This window comes from Scyliorhinus canicula, chromosome 4 (genome assembly GCF_902713615.1).
Source record: "Scyliorhinus canicula chromosome 4, sScyCan1.1, whole genome shotgun sequence".
NCBI lineage: Eukaryota > Metazoa > Chordata > Chondrichthyes > Carcharhiniformes > Scyliorhinidae > Scyliorhinus > Scyliorhinus canicula.
Genome location: NC_052149.1, coordinates 21,070,077 through 21,088,633, shown reverse-complemented (window position 1 = coordinate 21,088,633; position 18,557 = coordinate 21,070,077). Strand labels below are relative to the sequence as shown.

The window sequence follows — 18,557 nt, the reverse complement described above, 5'->3', positions numbered from 1 at the left end:
AGCCATTCAGTTGAGGTTAGAAAAGACCTCCAAAACGGTAAACGCGCATGGCGTAGCGATTAAGGGCGTGTGGAGACAGCTCTTTTGAAACACAGCGAACAAATTGCCTCGCTGGAGACTGGGATCTCCCTGATGGTCGGTGAAAGTAAAGCACTGAGGGTCAAGGTAGATGATCTGGAAAACCGCTCTGGGAGGCAGACTGTCAGAACCGTGGGATTGTCGGAGAGTATGGAAGGCCGACTGTCAGAATCGTGGGATTGTCGGAGAGTATGGAAGGCCCAACTCCCACAGAATACTTTTCTAAAATGTTTGGGATGATGTTGGGGGATGGTGGATTCACATCCCCTCTCGAGCTGGATTGAGCTCATCGGACACTCTGGCAGAAACCCTGAGCCAACAAACCGTCATGGGCTATAGATCATAGAACTTACAGTGCAGAAGGAGGTCATTTGGCCCATCAAGTGTGCACTGGCCCTTGGAAAGAGCACCCGACTTAAGCCCACATCTGCACCCTAACCCCGTAACCCCACCTAGCCTTTTGGGCACCAAGAGGCAATTTAGCACGGCCAATCCATCTAAACTGCACATCTTTGGACTGTGTGAGGGAAGCCGGAGCACCTGGAGGAAACCCTTGCAGACATGAGGAGAAAGTGGAAACTCCACACAGTCACCGGAGGCCGGAATTGAACCCGGACCCTGGAGCTGTGAGGCAGCAGTGATAACCCTTGTGCCAAGTTTTATTGTACAGTTCCACAGCTTCCAGGAAAGAATGGGTCCTGAAGTGGGCTAAGGAGCATCGGGACTATAAATGGGACGACCATGCCATCAGGCTTTACAAAGATGTTGAAGTGGAATTGGTAAAGAAGTGTGCAACATTTAACAAGGCTGAAGTCGCTCTGTATAAGAGTGGGGTTCAGTTTGGGGTGGTGTACCCGCGCAGCTCCATGTGACTTTTGAGAGAAGGATTATTATTTCGATACGCCAGAGGATGCAGATCCCCTTGGTTAAAAAAAAAATGAGCTTGGTTAGAGTTGATTGTGTTTTTGCAACGCTCTAATAAATCCAAATCTTTAAATTCTGACCCGCTGCCGGATTTGTTAATTGGTAATTTGTCACGTTCCAGTCTTCTCATTTTCAAGGTTGTTCTATTTTGTGAGCACACAAGAAATCCTCAGCTCAGTATTTGTTCTAGTTCTAAGATTCTAGGAACTAGCCCCAAACAACTGAATGTATGCATGCAACAGTCTTAATTTCCTGATGGTCAGAATAGTCACAATCACCAAAGGCTAAAGAGTAAAATGCATCTACATTTATAACATGTTAGGGAAGATTTTCAAATGACAACTATCCAGCTTTAGGTCACTGTTCTTTCTTGTGTCTTCTATTCAGTGCTACTTCCCTCCCCAACTATTAAAATGAAGAGTTTTACAGGTTTACCCATTTCTTTGAACTTCACTATCCAAAGCAAATCCGAGGTACTTTGAGCAATTTCTGTTAAGGATTATGGAAGACGAATTTCTCTTGATGTCAATATTAGGGTGTAAAAAGAGGTGTTCTTACTTCTTCCCACAACCCCCCCTCCCTCGCCCCAATATAGTTGATATTACAAAATTTTGAGAATGCTTCCTTATCCGCCGTTCCCAACACCTCCAAATAAGGAGGGGATGCTTGTTCAATTGGTTACCTGATCCTTTTCTTCCTTTGCCATTCCCTCCTCTTTTGTTAACCACAGGAAGTTCTATTTCCTCTTGTGGCATTTGTGACACCTTCTGCAGAAAAAGCTTCTCCAATGTTTGTGCCATTACAACTATGTCATCCCCTGGCTATAAACAGACAATAGTTATATCTTTCATCAACATAACACAAGAAACACGCAGAAATTTGTGAAAGGTGTAACAACATACCCGATTATACACGTAACAGTTGGTAAACATTGTATTTATGTCTTGTATACACTCCATAGCTTTACAGTAGAATTTGTTTTCCAAGCGCTTTTTGATTGTACCCAAATCCATTGGGTTCTTTGTTATCTGATAATAATCCTGTGAAAAAAGAAACCAGGCCACCGGGCTTAGGAACAGCATGAAGTCCATGATGTAGCTGAAAAAAATACTGATTTCCCACTTGTTACCAACTTTAAATACAAAATTCTTTGATTTAAGTGATTAATATACATTTTTTCTAAAAGAAAATACACTGTTAAAATTACCCAGATATGCCAATGAGCAAATGCCTTTCCCTTTGAGTTTTGATGCTTATTAACAGGTGTTTGAATAGAAGAGAATTGCTGGATAACCAGAATGCAGTAGATGCAGCGCACATAGATATGCTGAAGACAGTCAATGTGGCATCTGAAGTACACAAGCTAAAATTCAGGAATGTGGTATAAGGAAATATAACAGTGTTTGGGGGGGGGGGGGGGGGGGAGTATGTGATACATGTGATGTTACGGTATGGGGGGAATTGTGGGTGTTATGGGGCTGTTAGTTGCATATTACTGCTTTTTGCTATACTTTTTGTTATATTTTCTGTAAAAAATTCCAATAAAAATTATTTTAAAAAAAAAGGAAATATAACAGCATGGATAGAAAGTTGATAGACCCTAAATATGTGGTTTCTATTAATCAATGGCCATTGCTCATATTTTAGACGGACTGGAAGTGGTATGGCTGGATTTATTTTTGGACTTGGAATATATAAATGATTTTCACTTTATGAACATTATGAAGTACAATCTGAGGGTAGCATGGCGTCACAGTGGTTAGCACTGCTGCCTCACAGCGCTGAGGACCCAGTTCGATCCCAGCCCCGGGAAACTGTCCGTGTGGAGTTTGCACATTCTCCCGTGTCTGTGTGGGCTTCACCCCCACAATCCAAAAGATGTGCAAGGTAGGTGGATTGGCCATGCTATATTGCCCCTTCCAAAGCACAATCTTGGAATTTGCTGATAATACAAAAGTTGGGGCTGAGCTGGCAAACAACAAGATGACTGGAAAATAATTTGAAAAATAAAGAGGTGGAAGAACCATTTCATACGGATATGGTTAAGGTATACGTGGCGGAAGGAAAAACAAGGATAATACTCACTTGAAAGTTAAAGGGAATTTGGGATTCAAATTCCTGAAAGTATAAAGACAACAGTGGCCAACAGCTTTGGGGGTTTATAGGTTATATACTGCACAAGAGAAAACCAGGGCGATAAGTTGTGCAAAACAATGGTTGAACTGCAGAACACTGTATATTGATTTTAGTGTCCCGCAGTAATTCTGAGGCCCCAATTGATAAATCAGAACACCCAAATCCCACAATGGCAATTTGAGAACTTCATAATTTATTTTTAAAAGAAAACACCGGAAATAAAAAGTTGGTATCAATCTGATGCATGATCAATTGCACAAAGACGAGAGTTGGATACAACTGAGGCTTTATTGCTCCAAGATGTGTGGCCTCCCACAGCAGCTAGCGAAATGGCTGCCGCATGGAGGACACACACATTTATGCGCCATCTACTGGCGGAACCAGCAGGCAGGGACTACCGACGTACCTGTAGTACAGGTCCTACCATACATCATCTAATATAGGTGCAACAGTGGTTTACCACACAATCATTAAAGCATCTGATTGTCAGAAAAAATCTCAACTGCTACACGAATGTCCTTTTGAGATGGAAACCTGCTGCTCTTACCCAGTCTGGTGTGGGAGTGCCTTGTGTCCACACCAACATAAATCTCTAAACACAACTGCAGTAATTCAAGGCCATAACTATCTTCTCAGGAAAATTAGGAATGGGTAATAAATGTCTTTACCAGCAACATTCACACCAAGAACAATTTATATATATATATATATTTTTTTTGTTTGTTTATAAAGCTTCTAAACAACAGAGACATACATTACAAATTGTCTAGGAGTTTAAAAAATGTTATATTTTCACTGATGTGGCGTCACTGGCAAGGCCAACATTCATTTCCCATTCCCAATTGCCCAGAAACTGAGTGCCTTACTCGGCCATTTCAGGTGGCAGTCAAGAGTCTTGAGTCACATGGAGGCTAGACAAGGATTACAGGTTTCCTCTTTAGTGAACCGGATGGGTTTTTGCAACAATCAATGAATGATAGCTTGATGGTCACCATCACTGAGACTAGCTTTCAATTCTAGATTTTATTATTTGAATTTAAATTGGTAGGATTTGAACCCATGCCCCCAGAGCATTAGCCTGGGCGTCTGGATTCAAGTCCAGTGACATTATCTGGACACCACCCTCCCCCCATGCTCAGCATTAGAATTGAGAGTTACAAGGAGAGACTTCAAATACTGGGACTATTGTTACTGAATCAGAGAAAGATTTTAAAAAGATCCAGATCAAGGTATGTTTTTAATGGGAGAGCTTTGAAAGAGTACATCGGGAAAGACCATATTTTCTGGTTGACGGGCCAATGACAAGAGGTCAACTCAAAATAACCACACATCGTTATTCGTGACTAGGAGAAATTTCTGCAGTTACAGGAGTGCTGGAATATAGATTCATTTTAGATTATTCAAACAAAGGGCTGAATGGTCTCATTCCCAAACTTTTCCAAAGATAGCCGAGCATTGCGGTCAACAACCAGATTTGGAATGTCTATTCTCACTGGGCTGCACAGTAATCAACTGCATCTTCTCAGAAAAATACTTCACCTCAAGTGCACATCCCCACCACCAAAGATGAGACTTAGCAATAATGGACAATAATCAAAAAGCACAACCCAGATTAGCTTTGCTGAAAATCATCATCCAAATGCAAAGTTCTCATGCATGCATATTGTACTACAACAGGTCGAGCATCCTTTATCCGTAAATCCGAACACATTCAAAAGCTGTAATTCTTTTGAACCTCATCGACCTTTAGCGTGGGAAGTCTGGCTGTTTCCCTGCACTGCTTACTTTGCAATTTTTGTGGTGAACATTTTTTTAAAAATTCATTTACGAGATGTGGGTCGTGTTGTTTAGTCCAACATTTATTGCCCATCCTTAGTTGCCCTTCAAAGGTGGTGGTTAAGTTGCCTTCTTGAATCGCTGCAGTCCTCGAGGGGTAGGTACACCCACTGTGCTGAGGGAATTCCAGGATGTTGCTCCAACAACAATGAAAGTATGCCGATATATTTCCAAGTCAGGGTGGTGAGTGACTTGGAGGAGAATCTCCAGGTGGTGGGGTTCCCAGGTATCTGCAGCTCTTGTCCTTCTAGATGGTAGTGGTCGCGTGTTTGGAAGGTGCCGTCTAAGGAACCTTGGTGAGTTATTGCAGTGCATCTTGTAGATGCTACATATGGCTGCCACTGTTCATCGGTGGTGGAGGGTTTGAATGTTTGTGGAAGAGGGAGCAATCAAGTGGAATGCTTTATCCTGGATGGTGTCGAGCTTCTTGAATATTGTTGGAACTGCACTTATCCAGGCAAGTCAAAATAAATTACCATAGGTACCCTGTATTTATTATTCAGTGATACAACTTACTTTCTATCCTTTTTATTTATTTTAGACTAGTTAGCCTAGGCTATTATAATATGTTTATATGCGGTACCTGAAAAAACAAAATTATCTGAAAAATGAAATGCAATTGGCCCCGATTGTTTCGGATAAAGGATACTCAACCTGTATATTATCAATTGCTGCCATTGTTCCTTATGCTTCAGTAACAGTGTCTTCTAGTGTGAACATCTCAAAAATGTCAGTTCTAATTTCACACCAGATTTATAAGCTGGCTCGGCATTGTAGTTTGTCAATTACTACTGCTAAAAAATCCACGGCAATGTAATTGAATACAGCACTATATATTTCAACCAGTTAAGATATAATTCTTACAGGCAAGTTTAGTTTTACAGCATCAACAGGTTGTTGGAATGGCCATGCAAAATGGTGCTTCCACAGAGCTTTAACCGCCACTTTCTCCAAATATTGCAGCTGATTTGTCACGCGTCTGGGTTTTTTTGGATTGCAATATTCTGGTGGCTGTGGATTCACAATCATATGTTCCTGGTTGGGTCTTTTATCCAGAGTCGATGTCATTTTGAACTTCAAAACTTCTTGTGCTCAACCAACAGGTTTTTAAACCTCCCTTCAATGTTGCTGCCAGACCATTAATCTTATCCTTGCTTCACGGTAGAATCATGATAGAATCTGTTAATTAAAAACCATACTTTAGAAAACACATCTTTTTTTACTTCAATTTATGTAATACATCTTTGACTTTGCCTATTAAAAAATGCATTAAGAATTGTAATTGGATGCAAAACAAACCCAAGCATAAGACTCAATTTAGGCCAATGAAAATGCAGAGATACAACTGAGGGAGCTATCTTAGTATTGTCCCATCTTGGCACCTGACATTATGCCATACTTTTGAAGTTAGATTTAACAAGTGCTGGAAAGGAGAGTTCGATACAGATGAATGATAAAGACATTCAGAAGTAAATTTGCTTCATCCAAGAATGTAATAGAAAAGGAGAAAAGTGCAGACATGCATAATACTGGAAATAAGCAATGTTTTGTTATGCTCTAGGTGCAGCATAAGCGGCTTCCTTGTGGTGCACTCGACAAAGGAAGAATCAGGCGTGGAGATAAACTTCAACACGTTTATTAAACTATATACACTTCTATAACTTGGGTTTGACACTACTGTTAATCCTACTATAGCTATTCAGACTGACTAACCAGTCTGCTACAATCCACGTGGTGGGAGTGATCTCAAATCAAACCTGCGTCTCTACTCACCGACTGTCTCCACTGGAAAAAGGCAGATCATGTGTGTGGTGTCCTTTATATACGAGTTGGTGTAATGCCCTCCTGTGGTCGTGTCACCTCTGTGTGTATCATGAATGCCCATTCGTCGTGTCCTATCTAACTGATCTATTGGTTGATTGTGTGTGATGTCTCTGGTGCTCCCTCTAATGTCTAGCTAGTTTACATGTATTTACATTAACCCCTTGTGTATTTACAGTGATGCACATTACCACAAGCAAGATAAAAGACTATTTTTCTTTGCTTAACAGTTTAAATCCAATATAGAAAGTATCTACCATTTTGGGTTAAAAAAAAGTTGTATTCACTGATCAAGGCGCACAACATATTAGTTTCTTCAAAGTAAAAGTTAGAAAAGCTAGGATAAAATAGAAAATGCTGGAAACACCCAAATGTTAAGCAATATTTGAGGAGCGAGAAACAGGAGTTACTGTTTCAGGATGATGACGTTATGATTTTCAGCATCTGCAGCATTTTATATTTGCATGAGAAAGCAGGGTTTCTTCTCAAAAGTGGAAAAGAATAAAAGCATTGTTCAACATTATTTATCCTGAGAACGTGCAGACTCCACAAAGACAGTGACCCAAGCAGGAATCAAACTTGGGACACTGGAGCTGTGAAGCAACATTGGTAACCACTGTGCTACCGTGCCACATTTAGCTGAGCTGCAGCTTTTGCCAAAGGCCATTAGGTTAAGCAGTAGACTGACACAGACAAAAGGATCTGCCAGGCTGTTCCCTGAAAGGATCTCTCTCTCTCTCTCTCTCTTTAAGTCATAGAATTTACAGTGCAGAAGGAGGCCATTTGGCCCATCGAGTCTGCACCAGCTCTTGGAAAGAGTATCCCGCCCAAGGTCCACACCTCCACCCTATCCCCATAACCCAGTAACCCCACCCAACACTAAGGGCAATTTTGGACATTATGGGCAATTTAGCATGGCCAATCGACCTAACCTGCACATCTTTGGACTGTGGGAGGAAACCAGAGCACCCGGAGGAAACCCACGCACACACAGGGAGAATGTGCAGACTCCGCACAGACAGTGACCCAAGCCGGAATCGAACCTGGGACCCTGGAGCTGTGAAGCAATTGTGCTATCCACAATGCTACCGTGCTGCCCTCAGTATTTTCCAGCAGTATTTTCAAGAAACTTCTATACAAGTGTACAGCACTATTTATAAGTAGCTTTTGACCCGTGATGGGCTTTGCTTAATTGGATAGGAATATGTTAGTAGCAAAATAGGTTTCCTTTAATATTATACATTTTTTAACAGTTAATTGTAAGCTATTTTCTGTGATGTTAATATGTTTAATCCTGTGTTAAGAATAAAGTTTGTTTTCCACATTGCCGGGTGGATGCCAGTGTTGTAGCTGTACTTGAACAGCTTGGTTAGGGGTGTGGCAAGTTCTGGTGCACAGGTCTTCAGTACAGTTGCTGGAATATTGTCAGGGCCCTTGTCCCCAGATGACAGCGTCACTTCTACCGATACTGTCATGGACAGATGCATCGGCAACAGGCAAGTTGGGGAGGACGAGGTCAAGTATGCTTTTCCCTCATTGGTTCCCTCACCACCTGCTGCAATCCCAATCCAGCAGCTATGTCCTTTAGGACCTGGCCAGCTCGGTCTGTGGTGGTAATACCAAGTCACTCTTAGTGATGGACATTGAAGTCCCCTATCCAGAGCACATTCTGCGCTCTTGCCACCCTCAGTGCTTCCTCCAAGTGGTGTTCAACATGGAGGAGTACGGATTTATCAGCTGATGGTGGCCGGTACATGGTAATCAGCAGGAGGTTTCCTTGCCCACGTTTAACCTGAAGCCATGAGACTTCATGAGGGTCCAGAGTCGATGTTGAGGACTCCGAGGGGAACTCCCTGTGTTGAACCTTAGAAATAAAGGGGGAGGGATATATATGTGCCTATTGTAGTTGTGTGCAATGTCTCTTTAAGAACCGAGTCACATGTGCGACATCATCGGCTACTTGGCAGGGCTTTTGCCCATAATCTAGAACCAGCCTTTGTTCAGTGAAGACCTATTTAATAAAGCTCTGTTAATCTTGCTTTCAACCCATCTGAAATATGTGTATTTTGTACTGTTAGTCTAAGGATGCAACAAATGTCATACATTAGGAATAGACCAGTGTCAATTAGGACTGAGAATCAATAAAGGCTCTGTAAGGTATCCAACAAATCAGCATGCATCAATTTTATCAACCTTTTCAGATGGATTTTGGATTCAAGAACAAGGCCAACACTTGTCACGGGACTCTCGCTGCGGATTTGTAAGGTAGTTAAATTTGAATATGAACATCTGAAATCAAAGTGGATGCACATAAATGTCTTTTGCTTGATATGCTGAACTCATTGACATAGTCAGTGGGTAGGCATTGAAGATGTTTATTGAAGCCAAATCTATCAGTTTGTGGATTCAATGGGTCACTTCATACTAAATAGGGAGGTCAATTAACTCATGTGAAAGATCGTCAAGCTGTTTTCCATTCATGAAGACAGATGATGGATTCTTCTGAGATTTAAACCCTTTTTTTATGATGGGGAGGCTGGTGTATCAAGAAACGTGACTATTTATTGATTGGCCAACTGGCAAATTGCCAAACTGGGTGGCAGGAGAAAGAAGAGGAGAGAAAAAAGCTCCCAAAATATGCATCAATATAGCACCTTCCACAACCTCACAACCATTCCGAAGCATTCTGCAGACAGCAAATACTTTTGAAATGCAATCACTGATTATGTTGTAGGAAACACGGCAGCCAATTTTGCATACAATAAGCATTCATCATAAGCAAATGGATAATGATCAGATATTGCTTTAATGATGCTGATTGAGGTATATATATTGATAAAACACTCAGATTAACTCCCCCCACACTTGGAAATATTGCCATGGGATCTTTTATGACCACCTAAAAATGCAGATGGAGCTTACAGTTAAACACCTCTGCCAAAAGATAGTGCCTCCAATAGTGCAGCAATTCCAAAAGTACAACATATAGCCTTGATTTGTGCGCTTAAACCTCTGGAGGCACTCGAGCCCGCAATCTTTTGATTCAATAGTCAAGTGCCACCAACTGAGCCATGGTTGACAAAGGAACAGGTCAGACAGTATCTGTGGAGAGAAACAGAAATAACATTTGGATCCAAGTGTTCGCCGAAGGATCATTAGGTCTGAAACGTTAACTCTGTTTCTCTCCACAGAGGCTGCCGGACCTGATCCAGCATAGAGCATAGAACATGGAACATACAGTGCAGAAGGAGGCCATTTGGCCCGTCAAGCCTGCACTGACCCACTTGAGCAATTTTCTGTTTTTATTTCAAATTTCCAGCATCTGCAGTATTTTATTTTTAAATGAAAAGTCAAATCAGTTAGGCCTAGGAGAAGTGCCTGGCCAGATGAGCAAATAATTGGTCATTTTAAACCCACACAGTGAGAACAAGTTCAAAGAAATGAGACTGATTAAAAAAAGGAGGCATATTTTAGTTATTTTTCTTGCTCTCTGGGAGGGATGTTCAGTTGAGATTTAATTTAGTTGTTATTTTGCATGTTTACTTGGATGTCTGTAAAACAAAGCAGTATATCCACTTATATTGAGATAACTATCAGAAGGCACTTGCAATCCACCAACTAAAAAGATTGAAGTACAAGCAAGGGAACACGTGAAAGACAACAAAAACAGTTTTGATCACAAGAACGTAGTTTTACATCCCAAGGGCATTATATTGCATAATTGGAGATTGGCCGTACGGCAGCATAGCTACCCTATCATAGGGAATATCAAAAAGTAGACCTCAAATTTGTAGCATTAGCTCGCATGAAGAAAGCCTGGTAATATTCACCTTTGAAAGAATGGTATAACCAGGTCAAACAATTTACGAAGTTGTATAGAAATTGTCTAATATTAAGACAAAACTATTTAGAGTAGCTGTCAATGCAAGGTGGATTTTGTCTTTGCGTCCTCTCTATCGATGGGCAAGAAAATAAAGCTTTGTTTACATCACACATTCTCTCCTCCACTACCCACACCTAGGTTGCTTGGTGGTAGTGGTGCTACTAGAGGCTTAAATTTACAGACCAGATTGGAACACTGCAGTCCCAAAAGTTATCAGCCATTAGATCAAAACGTTAACCACCATAGAATCGTCATAGAATTTACAGTGCAGAAGGAGGCCATTCGGCCCATCGAGTCTGCACAAGCCCCTGGAAAGCGCACCCCATCCAGATCACACTTCCAACCCATCCCCGCAACCCAATAAACACACCTAACCTTTTTGGTCACTAAGAGCAATTTAGCATGGCCAATCCACCTAACCTGCACATCTTTGGACTGTGGGAGGAAACCGGAGCACCTGCAGGAAACCCTCGCAGACACAGGGAAAACGTGCAGACTCCGCACAGTGACCCAAGTCGGGAATTGAACCTGGGATCGTAGAGCTGTGAAGCAACTGTGCTAATTGCTGTACTACCATGCTGCCCACACCTCTGATACAACAGAGCAAGCATATGAGCATGTGATTTGTTATGTGGACTAATCAAACACCCTTTCTTGCATATTAAGCCCATACATTAGTAGACTGAACTCCCAATTTTCCCGGCATGGATCCAGACACATCAAGTAATTTGAGGATGTTCTACTGGCTAGGTTAATGATGCATTTGTTCAATGTGTGGAACAAACAGAATCTTTTTGCCTTTTCGACTTAGTATACAAAAGTTCATGCATATTGGGTCATTTTCTTTCAAAGGAAGAAAAAGTCATCGTGTGAAGCACTGGTTTCTTAAAATGTGAGACAAGTGTAGTTATTAGTTTAAGCATTTTCAACACTACTCATTCTCACAGCAACTGGGCAGTTTGCATGGGTAAAGCCACACCATCCTAGTAGGGAATTAATGTGCTAGCACACTGCAGCATTAACAATTATCCTTTTTAACATACATCCAGTATGTTACATAGTGAGATACATACAGTGCCCCGACAGTCTCTCAATTACTCCTTTGGATTTGAAAAAGAAAACTGAGCATAATAACTCTGGCCAAGTTTCAAATGTAGATTATCGGGAAGGTAATTGAGAAAAGGTTGAGGAACAATAGATGGTGGAGATTACAAAAGGAAAGATATGATGGGTATTCCATGCTAAGGTGCTGGAAAGAGGAGAAAGTACCAGAGAAGGGAGAGTTTCCGGGCGGCATGGTGGCACGGTGGATTGGCCTTGTTAAATTGCCCCTTAATTGGAAATAAACAATTGGGTACTCTAAATTTATTAAACAAAAAAGAGAAGGGAGGGAGTTTAAGATAGGATTTGGTGATTAGGATCATACACAACAGTGCTGGCTTGACTGTGACAAGTGTCACGTTCTGTAGACTGGCCCAAGTAAATAATAAACTACAGAACATCTAGTTTAAATGATTTAATATGAACCAACTGCGTGAAAAAGAACTTTGTTGAAGATTTTCTTGTCAGCCTCATTTTCAGAGACAAAAGTGTTGAAAATTTTAATTGTTTGGGGACCTACTACAATAATGTGCCTCTCACCGGGCTTTGCCTGCAGACCAAGGACTGCAACATAGAGTTTAAACTAGATTAAACATCCACCAATTCTCGTCTATGTTACCGGTAATCCAAAGCCGTTGAGGTGCCTTGATGCCCTTCCATCCCAGACTTTGAAGTTTTACCGCGGTCATGTGGTTGGTTAACACTGCCAGTGGTCGGAGGTGCATAATATCATGTACAAACTTGCTTTATGTATATCATCACAACAAGTAGATAAGTCAGGTGGGGAGGCTTCAGTAACAAGCAATATGCCACCATCAGCCAAGACATCAATATAATCATCCACAATAAGCCAACAGGCACCAAGTGTCTCAGGGACACACAAAATCTGTTTATATTCCAAATATAGTAAACGCCCAATCCTTATTAGAGCTATAATGTGGAGTTTCCCTGTCGCCAGACAAAACTTATGGTGTTGTCAACTGACACCCCAAAAATGTCACGGTCCAGAAACTTCAGCAGCTGTGTAAAGGGCTTAGCATTCACTGACAACATTTTTTTACCTTTCCATCCAGCATAAGAATGTTCCCTGTTGGATTTTCCAACGTTAAATACATTGGTGAATGGAGGTCACGCTGGGGATATGCTAGCAATAACAGCATCAATTTATTTTCCATCTCTTTTCTGTAAGTCCCGCATCATTTAAAATTTAATAAAAATAGAAGTAGGTTGGGGCCACATTTAGAATGAATATTTATAGTATGTCAACTCAGGACCTTGATGCTTCTTAATGCTTTCCGTAGTCAATTTCATTAGTTCAAATTAAATTTTACATTTTGAAGTCCACTCAGAAACCTGACAACTTTATGAAACCACATGCACTTATGAAACAGAACACATTTGATTGCAACTGACTTGTATTAATATCAACTGTCCCATGATTCAGGGATGCCACCGGTCAGCCATGACTGACACACCATGAACAGATTTGCTTTACTATTCATCTGTACCAAGAAAATGGGCATCAACATAGCTGACTCAAGTGTAAAAACTAAACTTGCACACTCATAGACAATGATTGAGTTTTGTTGGAATCAAATTCTAGCCTTTGCAGGAAATACTTCCCATCATTCTGAATGAATTAGTGAACTACAGTGTTGCGTCAACTCAAGAACATTACAGGGCAGCACGGTGGCGCAAGTGGTTACCACGGTTGCCTCAAGGCGCCGAGGTCCCAGGTTCGATCCTGGCTCTGGGTCACTGCCCGTGTGGAGTTTGCACATTCTCCCCGTGTTTGCGTGGGTTTCACCCACACAACCCAAAAGATGTGCACGATAGGTGGATTGGCGATGCTAAATTGCCCCTCAATTGAAAAAAGGAATTGAATACTCTAAATTTAAATTTAAAAAACTTAACATTACTGCTCTGGAGAGAGTGCAGAGGAGGTTTACAAGAATGTTGTCAGGGCTAGAAAAGTGCAGCTATGAGGAGAGATTGGATAGGTTGAGGTTATTTTCCTTGGACCAAAGAAGGCAGAGGTTTGACTTGATTCAGGGGTACAAAATTATGAGGGGGAAGAGATGGTGTGGACAGGATAAAATTGTTTCCCTCGGCAAAGAATTCTAGAACCAGGGGATAGGTGGCAGAAGGTGTAGAGCGAACACGAGGAACAACTTTTTTTTAAGCAGAGGGTAGTGGAAATTTGCCACCCAAATTGGTGGTGGAGGCAGAGATCTTAAACTCTTTTAAAAAGTGGTATCTTAAGTGCTGTAAGCTACAGGGCTATAGGCCGGGTACAGGAAGATGGAATTGGAAAGGCACCTGGATGTCCTTGGGCTGGCATGGACAAGATAGGCTGAGTGGCCTCCTTCCGTGCTATAACTTTCCTATAGTTCTATGGTTCAAACTTCTGCTCTCACTAGAGGCCAACATAGCAGGACTTGGATTACGATTGATCTGCAAGATGGGGACATGGTCTCAGGATACGATGATCTTCTGGGACTGAAATTAGGACATACATCTTTACTGAAGGCATGTCCATCATTGGAACCTACAGCCCAGAAGGTTATGGATACCTCATCTCTTTTGAGTGTTTTTAGGGGTGAGATTGACAATGGTTTTTGGTTTCAGAGGATCGAGGGATATGGAGAGCAGATGGGAGGAATTGCGGCAGTAGATCAACCTTGATTGCATTGAATAGTGGAGCAGGCTGCATACTCTGTCCTTGTCACTCAGTCACTGGGGCCCCTGAATGGACCGTAGAAGTGGTACACAACTATATGAAACACTTCAAAACTGTTGCAGCAAAAATTGATCCTCTTCTAAAGACAGTAACATTGTTAACAAGTCAAGGTGACTGCTCCATAATAGTTTCACAAGTCTGATATAGGCATTAAGCTTACTTATTAAAGGCTTGATTCAGGGAAAATTCTTCTTATTACTTGATGGTACAAGGTTAAATATTTTGGGCAAGAGATGCAGCAGGAATGTGGGGAAGAATTTTTCATTTATGCAGTGACTGGTAGTGACCTGGAATTCTCTGCCTAGGAGGGTGGTGGAGGTGTAAACAGTGGTGGTGTCCTGTGCTCATCTTCATTTTCAAGGCACTGCCCGCTCCCTACCCCCACCCTCCAAGGATATGGAGGCCAAAAAGCCAAGAAAATACACAAATTGATTTGTGCTTTTTCACTTTTAAAAACATACCATTTGCCTTAATGAAATCCAAGCTATTTTGTCTGAATGCAAGATTACAATGTTGCAACACTTGAGGGCGAGCAAAAATAAACTCGGGCCTCAGCAATGCAGGACTCTCACTGGATCTCCAGCCAGCGGACTGTTGCCTCCATTAAATATCGCCCGTTCACCGTTTCTCTCATCATAGATGTTGCCATACATGAAAAAAATCCATAAAGCAACATTGAAGTCATGTTGGGGGGGGGGGGGGGGGGGAGAGAAGATAGGTGGGCAGTACAGTCGGTAGCAATGTTGCCTCACAGCGTCAGGGACCCAGGTTCAATTCCAGCCTTGGGTCACTCTGTTTAGAGTTTGTACATTCCCCAGTGTCCACATGGGTCTCCTCCGGTTTACTCCCACAGTCCTCCAAAGATGTTCAGGTTAGGTGGATTGGCTGTGATAATTTGCCCCTTTGTGTCCAGGGATTTGCAGGTTGGGGTATAGGGTTGCAGAGATGGGCGGGAGCCCGGTTAGGGTGCTCTTTCAGAGGGTCGATGGGCTCCTTCTGCACTGTAGTGATCCTATGATAACAGCGTTACCAAGAACATTTTAAAAAACAGCATCTATAAAACACCTTGAATAAAAATCCTTCATGACCAGAAAACAAGACTGCAGAGAATGTGTGTGGGTCATGTGGTGAACCACTGTGTGCACCTGTATTAGGGAATGTAAGGTAGGACCTGCACTACAGGTTCGCCGGTAGCCCGACGGCTAGCTCCGCCCACAAGGAGTCATATAAATATGTGTCCTCCTTCTGATCAGCCATTTCGCCAGCTGCAGTAGAAGGCCACGCATCTGACTGTAATAAAGCCACAGTTGTACCAATCTGAGTCTTTCGTGCAATTGATCGTGCATCAATTTATTACAGTCAGATTTACTAAGAGATGGATATCAGAATCAAACCAGATTGCCTCCAGCTGGATCCACACTCGCCTGACGCCAGAAAGGACTTTAATCACTGGCTAGCTTGTTTTGAGGTCTACATCAACGCTGCGAACCCCACGCCGACGGAAGCTCAGAAGATTCAGGTTTTATACTCCAGGTTGAGTTCCAATGTGTTCCCGTTGATCCAGGACGCCCCGAGCTACGCGGAAGCGATGGCACTCTGAAAAGAGAACTACGCACAGAAAGCAAACACACTCTTCGCCAGGCACGTACTCGCCACTCGCGCTCAACTCCCTGGTGAGTCTATCGAAGACTTCTGGCGGGCTCTAATCCCACCCATACGGGACTGAGACTGTCAGGCCGTTACGGCCACTGAACATTCCAATCTCCTCATGCGCGATGAATTCGTAACGGGAATTGCGTCGCACCCCATCCAACAACAACTGCTGGAAGGGGCCACACTCGACCTAATGGAGACGAAAGCTTTAGCGCTCTCCATGACGGTCGCATCTCGAAACGTCCAGGCCTACCCCGCTCGCCGCGCAGCCCACCCGTCCTACCCCTCTGGGACCCCGCAAACGACCCCCCTGGTTGGGGCCCTGCCGACTCAATATGCCTGCTCCGCCCGCCAATCCGCACACCCCGGGGGTCCCCGCTGCTACTTCTGCGGTCAGCAGAAGCACCCCCGCCATCGCTGCCCGGCCCGCACCGCCACTTGCAAGTCCTGCAGTAAAAAGGGCCACGAGATCTGTGTCGCCGACTCTCTCATCTGAAACCTCGGACGACCATCCGCAGCTCGCCTCGATGCCACTCGACCAGTCCCGTCCTCACAACCTGGCCACCGCTTCGACGACGGTGAAAATCAACGGCCACGTGACCTCTTGCCTGCTGGACTCCGGGAGCACCGAAAGCTTCATACACCCAGACACGGTAAGGCGCTGCACCCGCGCGGTCCACCCTGCCAACCAACGGTTCTCCCTGGCATCCGGATCCCACTCTGTTCCAATCCGAGGGTTCTGCGTGGTCAATCTCACTGTCCAGGTCGTAGAATTCAGCGGTTTCCGCCTCTACGCCCTCCCCAACCTCTGCGCTTCACTATTGCTGGGCCTGGATTTTCAGTGCAATCTCCAGAGCCTCACTCTCAAATTCGGCAGGCCCCTACCTCCACTCACCGTTTGCGGCGTTGCGACCCTCAAGGTTGACCCCCCTCCCTCTTTGCCAATCTAACTGCGGATTGCAAGCCCATCGCCACCAGGAGCAGACGGTACAGCACCCAGGACAAGACCTTCATCAGGTCTGAAGTCCAGTGGCTGCTTTGGGAGGGTATCATCGAGGCCAGCAATAGAACCTGGAGAGCTCAAGTGGTAGTAATAAAAACGGGGGAGAAACACAGAATGGTCATGGACTACAGCCAGACCATAAATCGGTACACACATCTTGAAGCGTACCCCCTCCCACATCTGAGATGGTCAACCAGTTTGCGCAGTACCCGGTCTTCTCAACAATTGACCTGAAATCTGCCTACCACCAGCTTCCCATTCGTAAATCGGACCATCCATACACTGCTTTTGATGCGGACGGTTGGCTCTATCAATTCCTTAGGGTTCCCTTCGGCGTCACTAACAGGGTCTCGGTCTTCCAAAGGGAGATGGACCGAATGGTCGACCGGTACTGTTTGCGGGCCACGTTTCCGTATCTAGACAATGTCACCATCTGCAGCATGACCAGCAGGACCACAACGCCAAGCTCGCTAAATTCCTCCACACTGCCACTCTCCTCAACCTTACGTACAACAAGGAGGAGAAGTGTGTGTTCCGCACAACCCACCTAGCCATCCTCGGCTATGTAGTCCAAAACGGACTTCTGGGGCCCGATCCCGATCGCATGCGCCCCCTCATGGAGTTCCCCTCCCCCACTCCCCAAGGCCCTTAAACGCTGCCTGGGGTTCTTCTACAACTATGCCCAGTGGGTCCCAAACTATGCGGACAAGGCCCGCCCACTCATACAGTCCACTCAATTCCCCCTTGCGGCCGAGGCACAGCACGCCTTCACCCAGATCAGAGCAGACATAGCCAAGGCCGGGATGCATGCAGTAGACGAGGCACTTCCCTTTCAAGTTGAAAGCACCGCTTCAGACGTCGCCACTCTAAACCAGGCAGGCGACCCGTGGCATTCTTTTCCCGCACCCTTCATGCCTCTGCAATTTGGCACTCATTCATCGAAAAAGAGGCCCAAGCTATCGTTGAAGCTGTGCGGCATTGGAGGCATTACCTGGCCGGCAGGAGATTCACTCTCCTCACTGACCAACGGTCGGTAGCCTTCATGTTCAACAACACGCAGCGGGGCAAGATCAAAAATGATAAAATCTTGCAGTGGAGAATCGAGCTCTCCACCTATAATTACGAGATTTTGTATCGCCCCGGCAAACTCAACGAGCCCCCCCGACATCCATTCCTGAGGTACATGTGCCAGCGCACAAGTAAACCGACTCCAGGCCCTGCATGACAGCCTTCGTCACCCGGGGGTCACACGACTGTACCACCGCGTCAAAGCTCGCAATCTGCCCTTCTCCGTCGAGGAAGTACGGACAGTCACCTGAGACTGCCAGGTCTGTGCGGAGTGCAAGCCGCACTTCTACCGGCCAGACCGTGCGCGCCTGGTG

At 44.0% G+C, this 18,557-nt stretch overlaps 1 protein-coding gene across 1 annotated transcript in view; it reads right to left on the bottom strand.

Moving 5' to 3' along the window:
- LOC119964399 (bromodomain-containing protein 3-like) overlaps positions 1–18,557 on the bottom strand; it is a 145,609-nt gene that overhangs the window by 95,107 nt on the left and 31,945 nt on the right. The window contains 3 exon segments of the mRNA XM_038793813.1: positions 1,685–1,823; positions 1,905–2,042; positions 5,839–6,153. Coding sequence (XP_038649741.1) covers positions 1,685–1,823; positions 1,905–2,042; positions 5,839–6,042 — 481 coding nt within the window. The 5' untranslated portion in view covers positions 6,043–6,153.